Source organism: Jaculus jaculus, chromosome 6, assembly GCF_020740685.1.
Source record: "Jaculus jaculus isolate mJacJac1 chromosome 6, mJacJac1.mat.Y.cur, whole genome shotgun sequence".
NCBI classification, from domain to species: Eukaryota; Metazoa; Chordata; class Mammalia; order Rodentia; family Dipodidae; genus Jaculus; species Jaculus jaculus.
In genome coordinates, this window is record NC_059107.1 from 87,235,687 (window position 1) to 87,249,496 (window position 13,810).

The 13,810-nt window shown below is 39.2% G+C and overlaps 1 protein-coding gene across 2 annotated transcripts in view; it reads left to right on the forward strand.

The window, feature by feature from the left end:
• The window catches only part of Ano6 (anoctamin 6), a 204,331-nt gene that overhangs the window by 136,162 nt on the left and 54,359 nt on the right, over window positions 1-13,810 (forward strand). For both annotated transcript variants that reach the window (XM_045152432.1, XM_012951190.2), the window contains one exon: window positions 10,003-10,137. In XM_045152432.1, the coding sequence (XP_045008367.1) occupies window positions 10,003-10,137 (135 nt within the window). The remainder of the gene's footprint in view (window positions 1-10,002; window positions 10,138-13,810) is intronic.

A 13,810-nucleotide genomic window follows, 5' to 3' on the forward strand; every position in this document is an offset into this window, starting at 1 on the left:
AGTAGTGTCAATGGGACTTGGGTTTTGGGTTGGCCAAGGAGTCTGGTATCCTCAAGGCACCTGCAGACAAACACCTGTTATTTCTTAGACATCACAATGCGTGGGAAATGATTGACCTTTAAAGTTAGAGTTCAAAAACATCTGGATAGGGCTAGAGAGATGGCTTAGTGGTTAAGCACTTGCCTGTGAAGCTTAAGAAACCCGGTTTGAGGTTCGATTCCCCAGCACCCACGTTGGCTAGATGCACAAGGGGCACACGCGTCTGGAGTTCATTTGCAGTGGCTGGAAGCCCTGGCGTGCCCATTCTCTCTCTCTATATATATATATATCTGTCTCTTTCTCTCTGTCTGTCACTCTCAAATAAATATATTAAAAAAAAACATCCGGATAGTTTTATTTTTATTAAAAAATTGCTCCCTTTTTATTATAGGGGCTTTTTGTGTACATGTTACATGTGTGTGAGTGCTTGTGTATGCATGTGCATGTGTATGTGCCCATGTGGTATCCTCTGCATTCATCTGTGGTGGCTAGAGCAAACTGGATTGGATATCTCTTCATGGCCCTAACAGCTTAGTCATTCTTATTTGAGCCAGAGTTTCTTACTGGTTCCAGAGCTTGCTGCTTTTTCCATGAGCTCCAGAAGTTCTAGATTCTCTGTTCTCTGCTCCCCATAGGACTTGGGTTATAGACGGGCATGACTGTACCCAGCTGTTTTTGTGGGTTGTTTGGTTCAAATTTGTAGACTCCTCTTTGGGCTCTCATGCTTTTGCAGGAAGTGCTCTTAGTTGCTAAGCCATCTCTCCAGCCTTAGGTGGTTTTATATATATATGCAAAAGTAAGAGCCTGCATATGTCACCCAGCTCCAAAACTTTACCAGCCTTTCTTGTTTTACCTTCATTTCTACTTTCTTCCCTCCCTGCTCTGCTAGGTCATTTTGACAGAAATCCCAGATGTTACTTAAGTGATAAGGTCTCTTTTAAACATAACCAGAATGTCCTTTTTGTAAAAAAGTAATAATTGCTTAATGTCACTAATCAGTGTCCACATTCCCCAATGGTCTCAGAATAGCATTAGTAATTCAAAGGTTTAAAATCAGGATCCAAGCAAGGTCCAGATGTTGGAACTAAAATATCTCTTAAATTTTGTCTAATCTATTAAGTTTTTGTTCCTTTGTGTCTTGATTTCTCTGCAATCATTGCAAGAATTCCCGACTTTCTGTTTTTCTGATTTCCTTCATGTCTCTATGTCCTGTGTATTTGTTAGGAAATGTGCTCCCCATATTTTTTATGCTGCATGGTGTTTGATAGTTCTTTCAGTATTGTGTCAACATAATGTCCAGTTGTCTTTGGTATTTGTGATGATGGCAATGATTAGTAATTGATATACAGATTAATTAGTTTCATAAGGATTCATCTCATTTGATCAAACTCAAAGGATCCTATTTTTTTCATATTAGCTGGGATGCAGTAATGAAAAGGCATTACAGAATAAAATTTCAAGTAAAGATGTTTGTATATATATATATATATTTTTTTTTTTTCAGTTGTCCTTGGGAGATTTACAAGGAACTAGTTTCCCGATGCTCTGAGGCTAACAGAACCTATAACGGGGAAATTGGGGTTCTGGGGTGCTTCCTGAGACCTTAAGCCCTGAGTTTATACCTGCAAACTAACCAAATGTTTTGCAGTTCCAGATTCAAGAGAATGATTTTTAAAATACTACATTTTATTTAGATTTTACAAAGGAGTGCACAAAGCGAAGGCTGGGAGGCAAGGGGAAATAAAGTGGGGAGAAGAGCAGAGCCCAAAAGCCCATGTGGGCCACATGTAGCTCAGGAGCCTGTATGACCAGATGTGGATCTTGGGGAAAAAGCATGGAAAGAAAAGAGAAAAGAAAGTTCAATAAGCTCTGCCTTGTGGGGAGGTAGAGGGGATAAAGAACCTATACAGAGAGTAAGGGGTAGGGGCCAGCCCAGGCCCAGCCAAGGAAAAAAATCTCATCCATAGCTGTAAGCTTCCAAGAGCAAGAGGCTGCCCTCCCTTACAAAGGTATTTATAACCTTAGGGTGGTGGGCTCTCTTTTGGCCCAGGTGAACCAGAGGGCCAGCTGGTTGGTTAGGGCTAAGGGATGTCTCAGGAAGAGATTAGCTCTGGCACCAAGTTCCAGGGGCTGAACTTGACCAACCACAATGTTTAAATCCTGTGAAAGTCCTCCCTCCTAGGAGGGGTCCTGACTGTTTGTGGAAAAACTGTTCTACAGAACTAGGCAAGAGACAAGAAGTCAGGTGACCTTGGATTTTTAGAAAGTGCAAACTTTCCTGCCCTGTTTACCTTCAGGGGTCCAGTCACCCTAACTCTACCTCCCTCTCATTTCCTCTTCTCATGAGATGACACTCTAACTGTTGTTAAAGGATAAGGGGCGGTGACACCACACCATTAATTATTTCCTGCTGAATGGGGCACAAAGTTGTGGCAGTTAGAAAGTCTCTCCCAGAGGGGGGAACTACTCTAAAGGACTCAAGAAGTGTATTGATGGAGTGCAGGAAGATAGTCTTGGAAGAGAATGTTGGGGAGAAAGAATAAAAGTAAGGAGTTAATGAGAAGTGAGTACACCGCAAACTGGCCACCTTCAGGGTTCTCTTTCTTGTGGACTTCTAGGCCTTGGGGAGCATTCAAGGAAACCCAGGTAGATGGAGTTGGATTGTCTCAGGGCCATCTTAGCATGAGTTGGCTGAGAAGTTTTTCCAGAACTGTTCACCAATGGCACAGTAGTGCCTGACATAGTCTGAATCTGTTTTTGTATGGCTTGGAAAACAGTCAAGATATTAACAGAGTTATAAGAAACATATACATAACATTTAACCTTGATACCATATTTTGTATAATAGCTTTCCAGAGTATACCTTTTAAATTTTGTCCTGTAGGTAGACAGACCCAGAGGTTGGTACCATAGAACCATCAGCTGCCATTAAAGGCTGTACAAATACATTTTTGGTCTCACGACTTATTTAAGGATGTCCTGGCACAAGTTACAAGAGATTTACCATTGTTCCCAGTATAAGGTAGTCTTTTAAATTAAGTGACCTTTGGTCAGAGGTATCTATATATATTTCATATTTGAAAATAACTCATTTGGCATCTATGTTTGTTTTTTCTTATTCCAGAATTGGAACTATTAGAGCTAGGGACAACATGTCTTAAGACCCTGTCTGTTTTCCCTCTTGGAAAGCTCTTATGTTACTTAATAGTCCATTCATATATTTAAGGTATCCCTTTATCTTTGGTTATACATTTCTCTCTGAGTGCTTAAGACCAAGCAGATAGCCAAAATTTAATGAAGGATTAATTTTGGAGGTCACTAATGGCTCTCCAAAGGAGATTTTAGGGACCCAGGAGTAGTCCTATAGTTTATTGGCGTTTTCTGTCTGTTAGGATGTGTCAGGTCCAGGTCAGAAAAAAAGATGTTTTTTCTTTTTTGGGAAGCCAGGAGGACTGATTGTTCCTCAATTGTGACTCTCCTGTTCTAGACTGTATACTGATTTTATTTTTCTGGGTCTCTGTATCCTCCCTGACCAGGAAGACGGGTGACTTATGGGAGGGAGCCAGTGTAGATGTGTCCCTTCATCTCCAGTGACTTCATGACCTGGAGTATAAGCCAAACTATTGGCCTTTTTAGGTCTGATGATTCCAGTTGGCTTTGGCTACTACATAGGTTATTAATACACTTAGAAAGGAAGTTACAACAGCCTGGATGTATGTACATATAGAGCACATTTGATTACTGAAATAGATCTAGTTAAAGAACGGCACAAGAAGCCAGGCGTGGTGGCGCACGCCTTTAATCCCAGCACTCGGGAGGCAGAGGTAGGAGGATCGCTGTGAATTCGAGGCCACCCTGAGACTACATAGTAAATTCCAGGTCAGCCTGGGCCACAGTGAGACCCTACCTCACCCCCCCCCCCCAGAAAAAAAGAATGGCACAAGAGCTTAAAGTCATTTTGTCCAACCTTTTAAAATTTGGTTGTCCTGAGGCAGTATAAGCCATATCTGAGGTATAGAAAGTAGGCATATAGCCTTTAAATATCTAATAGTTATAAATACAGGCAGAACCTGTTTTCAGTCTTGAGAACAGTACCAATCTAAACTAATTAACTAAACCTAGAAATTGTCTGAAAAGGAGAAATAAGACAGTATAAAGTCTTAGCACTTGTGTTTGAAAACATCTTTGATCATTCCAGATACCTGTGGGTACCAATTACCCAGGGAACACTGGAAACAGATCCACAGAGCTTGAAATTATTTCTCTCAGATGAAGTGACTCTGTACCCTAAAGTAGGGAATTTCTTAAGAGTTTAATTTTGTTCTAAGCACTGGACTTGAGATGCCAGGCATGAGAGTTACTTTACGTATAATAGAGCAGAATCTTGTCTTTGTTGAGCCAAGACAGCTAAACTATAATACAACCATTGACAAATCTGTTTTGAAAGAGAAACCACCATTTGACAACCAATGTGTTTGGCCTAATCTTGCTAACAGTTGATCTTAGGTACCATTAACATAAAACAATTTTATGTTTTACCCATTACTTAAATCAATAAAACTTAGGCAAGCTATCCCAACATATTTTACCTAACAGGAAGATGAAAGTTATTGTTACTAAAGTTCAATCACTTAAACCTAAGTGATTCAACCTAGTGATGACTGTTCAATAGAATTAAAATCAAACAGAAGCTACCTTTAAAGTCACAATGTCTTTTTTGTTTTGTTTTGTTTTTTTGTTTTTTTGAGGTAGGGTCTCACTCTAGCTCAGGCTGGCCTGGAATTCACTATGTAATCTCGGGGTGGCTTTAAAATCACAATGTCTTTAGGCATGAGTACTTCATCTATTTAAATCTTTTTGTCTAGTGAGAAATCTCATTTGATTGAGGTGACTTGGGTGTTCAAAAGAGAGGAAATATAAAGAAAATGTTATATCTTGTTTGTCATTTTTTTTTTTTCACTAGAGACAATTGGCCATTTTGTCTCTGGATAGAGCCTGGGGACACATGGCTTAAATTTGTATGGAGTCTGAGATGAAGGGGTCACCATCTCTTTTTCCAGAGTCCACCTTGTCATGACTTTAAATAATATATGTGTGTGTGTGTGTGTGTAGTAAGCAAGAGCAAAAGAAAACAATAGAGTAGAGAGCTGAGCTAAGCATTTTGGCTTTTTTTGGTTTTTCGAGGTAGGGTCTCATTCTGACCCAGGCTGACCTGGATTCCCTGTGTAATCAAAGTATGTGTCACCACGCCTAGCTTCATTTTGACATTTTTTGTCTTACTCTGAAGTTTTGTTTTTTACCTAGGAAATTTATTTTACCCATATGTAATACATAATGTGATAGGGTCTTATTTATGTCTAACCTGGTTAGATCTCCAAAGAATATGAATTACATTTTTCTTTATGACTTTGTGACCCACCTAGCATAGAACATCATTTGTATCTAATGTAAACTGAATTTTCATTTTCTGTGTTTCTATATAAAACTTTTAGAGCATTTTTAAGAGTCTGTATATAGTTGATAAATAATATTAGGCATGGTGTTTATCTACATTTAGCCTGAAAAATAGGCTTTTTGTTTCTTATAAAAGGAAATTCATTTTAGGCAAAATTTGGATTTTTTGGATCTCTTATTTTTTTACATATTTACACCTTTACCTACATATTTTAACATTTTGATCTAAGTTTTGCTTATAAAGCACTTTTAACAAGTATTATGTCCAACGTTGAAAAATTTTTTAGTTCCTTTAATCAACTCATCTTATAATTTTAACCATCTTTTTTTATAAGACTATTAAGGGAAACTATTCCAAATGATTAATTCTATTACTTATTGACAAAGAAGCAAGTAATTTAGCTTTAGAGAGTTAACCATTTTGATTTTTGCCATACCTTTAAGAGTAACTAAGGCAATCAATATCCATGACCTCATAGAGCCTGACACTACCTACACAAGACCATTATAAGAGGAGGGAAGGATCACGGCATCTGAATAGAGGAGAGACTTATTGAGATGGGGAGTGGATGTGATGGAGAATGGAATTTCAAAGGGGAAAAGGGGGGAGGGAGGGTATTACCATGAGATATTTTTTTATAACATGGAAAATGTTTAATAAAATTGAGAAAAAAAAAAAAGAGTAACTAAGGCAAATTTTTATTTTTGTCTTGAGGCAGGCCAGCCTAGAACTCAAACTAAGTTGCCTATTTTTTTTTAACGTAACAGGACATTGCAATCTTTTAAAATATGTAGCAAATTATGAGCCACCACCTCAGAGAGAATTTTGTTGTTTTTAGTAATTCTCTATATAAGTTGCAGTTGACCTAGAATATAAACCCAGTAATTATATTTATGATATCATATAACAAAGCATGGCTTTGTTTATGTAAAATTTTAATTTAACATAGGCTTTAGTTAAATAGATAACCCCCCCCAAAAAAAAACCTTAAAATAAGTTAAATGTCAACAAAATATTTAGAAGAGATCTGTTGGACTATTTGGATTAATAAAGGTGTCTATAAACAGCATTCTTATTTGTTTAAAGCCCAAACAAAAGAGAAAATATTAGGTACAGTTTAAATTAAAATTGTGTACCTTTTTTAACCAACTAATTTAAAAGTTATGTGGTTTAAAATGTAGAGTCAGGCTGGAACTTTGAATTGGAGATCTTTTTTTCTTAGCTTCTCAAGTAGCTGGGACAATAGGCCTAGTTTATTGTTTGTAATGCCTGCATGAATAAATGATTTACAGTTACATAAAGATATATTTGTCATAGAGCAGTTTGGCAGAAAATCATGGCACATAGTAAGCACCATCAGGCATGTCTTTCCCATTGTGTTTTTGTATTTTTTGAGGCAGCGTGTTTACTTTTTATACTCGGTTGACATAGCTGCAGGCCGCAGCTCCGTGGATGGGTGGAGGCATATGTTTGGAACACAGACCTGTTGAAAATATCTGTCAGCCAAGTGCTTAGGCTTGGGGCTTGGCTGGAGCCCTTTTAGTTTCTCCTTTATTTAGGCTGCTAGAGACCCACAGTCTCTGGCTGGCAGTGAGGTTTAGGTTCACGCTGTAGGAAGGGCAGAGCCCAGAGCAGGAGTCAGAGCCCCCCCCCCTCCCACCCCACCGCCCTACAGGCAGCCATGTGTCTTGTGGCACAGTGGCTTGTGATGGAAAAAGGGAAAAAACCTAGAAGACATTTAGGTCATGGGTCTTTGGTTCTCCATGTGGCTATGTAGCTTCTCCCGCTCAGCTCAGCAGAACCAGCTCATAAACTTTGGAGGAGTTTGGCCTTGGGATCCCTGTCACAGTTTTCACCTTTACAAAAGAGCCTGGTCTGTTGCTATACCAGCTTGGCCTCAGGAGATAGCACATTTTAATAGGGTTCTGATCTCAGCAGGGTGGAGCTGGCCAGGCCTAGAAGCCATGGCAGAGTTAGTCAAGTGTGAGAGAGAGAGCAAGCGAGAGAGTGTAAAATGCAAACCATAAATCTGATTTCTATTCAGTTTCTATCTACCTCAGTGTGAGGCTACCTACAAGAAATGAGTAAAATTTGAGGGGGAGTTTGTTTACTTGCAGTAACTGCTAAAGTATAAAGGATCTGGAGTACCTGTGGCAGCAGTGGCTGGAGTGGACCAGCAGCTCATACAAGTAAAGTGGGGAAACCGAATAAAAATGTGGCTGTTTGTATAAAAATCATTCTCAAGATCTCTTAATGGTAACCCCATTATGTAACAGAAAAATTAGGGTTCTGGGGTACTTCCTGGAACCTTAAGCCCTGAGTTCATATCTAAAAACCAAGCAAAAAATCGACAATTCCAAATTCAAAAAAATGGCTTTTAACATACCACATTTTATTTAAATTTTATAAAGGAGTGCAAAAAGGGGAAGGCTGGGAAGTAAAGGGAGATAGAGTGGGGAAAAGAAAAGTATACCACATGAAGCCCAAAAGGCCACATGACCAGATGTAGATCTGGGGGGGGGGGGCATTAAAAAAACTGTTCAAAAAGCTACTGCCATGTGGGGAACTAGAGGGAATAAAAATCCCATGCAGAGAGTAAGGGCTAGGGGACCCTCCCAGCTAGGCCTGGGCTAGGGCCTAGGCTAAGCCCCTCCCAGCTGGATCTGAGCTGAGCAGCTAGCTAGTCCCAGGCCAGCCAAGAAAAAAAAAATAAACCAACAGCTCAAAGTTTCCAAGTGATCAGAGAGCAAGAGACTGCCTTCCCCTTACTAAGTTATAACCTTAGGGTGGTGGACTGTCTTTTGGCCCAGGTGAACCAGAGGGCCGGCTGGTTGGTTAGGGCTAGGGGCTGACTCAGGAAGAGATTAGCTCTGGCATCAAGTTCCAAGGGCTAAATTTGACCAACCACAGTGCTTGAATCCTATGAAAGACCTCCCTCCTAGGAGGGGTCCTGACTGTTTGTGGAAAAACTGTTCTACAAAACTGGACAAGAGACTGAAAGTCAGATAATCTTGGATTTTTAGCAAGTACAAGCTTTCCTGCCCTTTTCACCTTCAGGGGTCCAGTTACCCTCTTACCCCCCAAACGTACAGTCCTTTTTATAAAACAGCATCACTTTTATATAATCTATGTACATTCTCCCATGTACTTAAAATTGTCTTTGGAATTCTTATAATTCCTAACTCAGCGTAAATGCTTGTTTTTACTATATTGCTTGGGAAATAATGTCAAGAAAGAAGAAAAGCCTGTACATGCTTAGTATAGACATACTCACTCCTAATATTTCCAATTAGTGATTGATTAAATGCATGGACAGGGGTCCACAGATGGAGGGCTGAGTATATTCAAGTTTGACAGTCTTGAAGTTGTTATGTTATTTCCTTTTATAGAAAACCTGTTTTATCAAACAGCAATATGACAGGTTCACTGGGTTCTTATTTTAAATATCCTGGGTAAGGGAAATGCATGCAGTCACTTCCCTGTCCCTGGCCCACATGTTCTTTCTTTTCCTTGCTTCACAGGGAAGTCCTTGAGCACCTGAGGCTGTCAGCCTTCATCTGCTGTTCCCAGGGATCACCAAAAGAGAGAACAAATTCATGCCCTAGAAGTAAACAAGCTAGAAAAGCAATTGGTGGGAAAATAGAATTTTCACAGGAATAAAAAGAAGAGCCTCCTCTTATGCCCCTCACAATAAGAGAGTGGAGATTCTGCATAGACAATAGCAAAATTATATAAAAAGATCATTGTGAGAATAGAACACAGCTTTTGGAAAACAAAAATGTGATAGAAAAGTTCAGTAAAAGCTATTAGAAATTAAGGTTTGGAGAGGTATAAGAATTAAACTGATACTCTGTCATCCACATCTGACACATTTGTGCTTAGAAAGTTGGACATGAGGAGAGTGTCCAGGGTTGATGGTTGATTAGTACATGGAACACTGAGCAATGAACCATAAAGAGAGGTTTTATTCTCAGAAGGAAGGAAAAAGTAATCCTAGCAGAAGACTTGATTCGCCCTGAATAGTATTTACCGTCAGCAATGTAAATTAACCAAATATGATAACGTTATCAAGGGCATGGAAACAGATTAGACAAGGGCTTGAAAGAGAGTTCAGTCCACATGCTGCGGAAGAGACCCCATTTTTAAGGTATTTTCCTTAAAAGAAGTTCCCTAACTAAACAAACACAGCTAGCTCGACAATCAGTCATGCATATTACAGTGATCTTGGAGCATGTGTAAAATAGTGCTAGTCTGTATGAAAAAGCATGGTGGTTCTCCATTTGCTCCACGTTCAGCATGCTTCCCTTCCTTGCTCTCTTTGCTTCAGCAGCCAAACCACAACAATGGTTGATATAACTGTGGAGTGTAATATACTTTTTTGTCATAGTGGAACTTGGAATCTGCTATGAGGATGAACATGTTGTGAAGGTATAAAGCAGAAGACAGTATTAGGATGCAGTAGCCGAGTAACTGTCTTTGTCTTCTAAGAGTAAATTGTCTTTCTGCAGGAAGTATTATGGAGAGAAGATCGGCATCTACTTCGCTTGGCTGGGCTACTACACTCAGATGCTGCTGCTGGCAGCAGTAGTAGGGGTAGCTTGCTTTCTGTATGGCTATCTGAATCAAGATAACTGCACATGGAGGTAACTTTTGCTTATTCCTTATGCTACAATGAAAACCTGATTAAACAGAAAGCCATTTTCAGGGTTTTGGACTGTTTGGGTAAAAGAGGGCTCATTGCAAAACATTTGCTGTTTCAGATGATAAATCCTCTTTGTTCTGAATATAATAACGGTGAAGTGGAAAAATTTTTCACCAGTAATCCAACCCAGTCTCTGACAGGATTATTGCCCTCAGGAAACACTATGCTATTTAAAGACAATTCTTTGAAGAAGAAATGAGGCTTGGAGGATTGCCCTTGAACTTCTGGCCCCAGAGGAATGCTTTACTCAGCCTTGTTCTGATTTTCTTCAGAGTTTCAGAAAGGAAACTGGGAAAGCTAGTGCTTTCTCCGTTCAGAAATTTCTTCAAAATTAATCTATATTTTTTAAATATTTTTTGTTCATTTTTATTTATTTATTTGAGAATGACAGAGAGAGAGGGAGAGAAAGAGGCAGATAGAGAGGGAATGGGCATGCCAGGGCTTCCAGCCACTGCAAACGAACTCCAGACGCGTGCGCCCCCTTGTGCATCTGGCTAACGTGGGTCCTGGGGAATTGAGCCTCAAACCGGGGTCCTTAGGTTTCTCGGGCAAGTGCTCAACCGCTAAGCCCTCTCTCCAGTCCAAAATTAATCTATATTAAGAATTACATGTGGGCTGGAGAGAGGGCTTAGTGGTTAAGGCACTTACCTGCAAAGCCAAAGGACCCAGGTTCGATACCTCAGGACTCATGTAAGCCAGATGCACAAGGGGGCACACACATCGGGAGTTCATTTGCAGTGCCTGGAAGCTCTGGCGTGACCATTATCTTTCTCTCTCTACCTGCCTATTTCTATTTATCTCTCTCTCTCAAATACATAATAAATAAAATGTTTTAAAAAAGAATTACATGTTTAGGTTTTCTGTTCACATTCACTGACAAGTTTTTTTGTGAGAACATGTGGTTTCAAACTTCTTGAGAATACAACAGAAACTGGAATTGTTAGGATGTATGCTAACTCTGTCTAACATTTTGAGAACTACCAAAATATTTTCAAGGTGGCTATATCATTTTACATTCTCATCAGCATTATGTGAGAATTTCAATTTCTCCAGAGTGTCATCAGCTCATATTTCATTTTTATTTGTTTTTTTTTTTTTCACTTTTCAGTATTTTGATAGAAAGCGGTATGTCACAGCTGTTTTGAGCTGACTGGAGTAGAGCATTTTTCATGTGTTTATCATTATATAGCTATGGAGAAATGTCTGTTCAAATTCTTTCCCTATTTTAATTGTGTTGTCTTGTTACTAAGTGTTCTTTATGTACTCAGAATGCAAGTTCTTTATCAGATATTGTCTTCATTTGTTTGAGCTGCTATAAAAGAAAACAACCAATTAGGTAATTTGTAAATAACAAAAGTTTATGTCTGAAAGGCTCCGAGGCTGGAAGTCCACAATCAAGACACTAGCATTCGGTATCTCAAGATGTCATGCACACTCTAGAACGGAGCATTTGGTGTGCCCTGACAGCGATGCATACTCTGGAAGTAGTGCTATGTCCACACACTGATAGAGAGCAAGAGGGGTGAACCCCTGAACTCCCTCTGCCACTGTCTTGTGTAATTCCATTAACGAGAGGAGCCCTCAGTCTTCTTTTCCTGAAGGTCCATCTCTTCGTACTGTCACATTGGTTACACCTGAGTGTTGGAGAGAATCCTTTCATTGCACATCATTCCTTCTCAATCTGTGGATTGGTGTTTCACTTTGTTAGTGGTGTCCTTTGAAGCTTGGTAAATTTTAGTTTGTATCCAATTTACCTAGATTGTTCCTTTTGTTATTTGTGCTTTTAGTGTTGTATCCACAAAATGAATAATCTAGTCATGAAGATTTTCTGTGTTAATCTTGAATTTTATGGTTTCTAGTCTGATAATTTGGGGCTAATTTCTGTAAGTGGAATGAAGTAATGGCCCTGCACTGGTTAGAAATGCTGCTACGTTCACTGTCACTGGGCACACTGGCTGAGAATCAGTTGCCCTTGTGTAAATTGTCGACGTTCTCTTGGTTCTTTCTATTGGTCAGCATGGCTGTCCTTGACATAAAGGCCATATGTGACCAAGTACTATAGCTTTTGGTTAGTTTTACAATTGGAAACTTCAAAAATTTTCTTCAGTCATTTGAGATTGTTCTGGTCTCTTGTGCTTCCATGAATTTTAGGATCAGTTGACCCTTTCTACAAAAATATAGCTAGAACTTTGGTAGGAATTATATTGACTCTGTTGGTCACTTTGAAAAACATTGCCATCCTAACAATATTAAATCTTTCATTCCTTGAACACTGCCTGTTTCCTGTTTTTCCATTACTCAGATCTCTAATTCCTGTCAATAGTATTGTGTTCTCAGCATAAAAGTCATACTTTTTTCTCACATATATATTCTAATTACTTTTGAAGCTATTAAATGAAATTGCTTTAATTTCATGTTTTGATTATTGCCAATCTATAGAAATACAGTAATTGCCTTTTGTACATTAATTGTGTATACCGCAGCCATGCTGAAGTGTCTTATTTACTTGAATAGGTTTTTAGTATATTCCTTAGGAGGTTTTATTACTATTGCTGTTGTTGTTGTTGTTTGGTTACTTTTATCACCTTGTGCTTTTTTTTTAAGTAGAACCTTTGTATGGACACATCATATGTTGGTACTATCATTTCCCTCATCTCTAACCCCATTCCACTGAGGCCCTTCCTCTGTGGGATTCCTGGAATTCATCATGGAGTTGTGCGTTATGAGTTGTTGAGAGCAGCAGTCTTTGTTGGGGGAGCAGTGCCTCTGGATATTCCCTCCCACTCTGTGGGTCTTACATTCTTTCTGCCCCTTCTTCTGCAAATTCCCTGAGCCTTGGTGGGCATGCTTTAAGTCTACTTTAGTGTTGAGCTCTCAGCGGCTTCTGGATTTCTACTTTGTGTATCCTCAGTGTCTGTCTCCATCACTGGGTGTCAGGCTTCTATGGAAGCAGCACTCTTTCTTTCTAATCTGGAGACTTTTTATTTCTTAACTTATCTCAGTTTCCTCTTATATTCTTTGTGACTAGTTTTCCTGGGTAGACAGCCTTTTAGGATGTGTTACTCCATTGCCTGCAGACTTTGGATTTCTAGCAAGAATTCAGCTTGTGTGCTTACTGAGGAGCCTTGTGCGCAGTCCCCTGCCTGTGTCACGGCTATCTTCTCACACTCTGAGCACATGCTACCAGGTTGGAGTCACACTTGGAGCTTATTGAACTTTTTGGATCTAAAGGTGAATACTTTCATCAAATTTTCTGAAGTTGTCATCCATTCTTCAGATATTCTTCTGGCCTTTTTCTTCCTCTCCTTTTGTTCTTAGTCTTATGTAATGTATATGTTGCTGTGTTTCATGGTGTCCCACTAGTCTCTGAAGTTGACGTCATTCTTCTCACACTAACGTAACAGTAACGATCTTAATAGATATGCCGTTTCCTATATGAAGGGAACCCTCTCTGGTAAATTTTTCATTGAGATTACTATGCTTTGCTCTTCTTAAGTTTCTAATTAGTTCTTTTTAAATTACTGCTTTTCTTATGTGGTGCGACATTGTTCATAGACTTTGCTAATAAATGCAATGTTTGGTTATCCTCAATATCAGTTCTTTTTTTCTTTTTT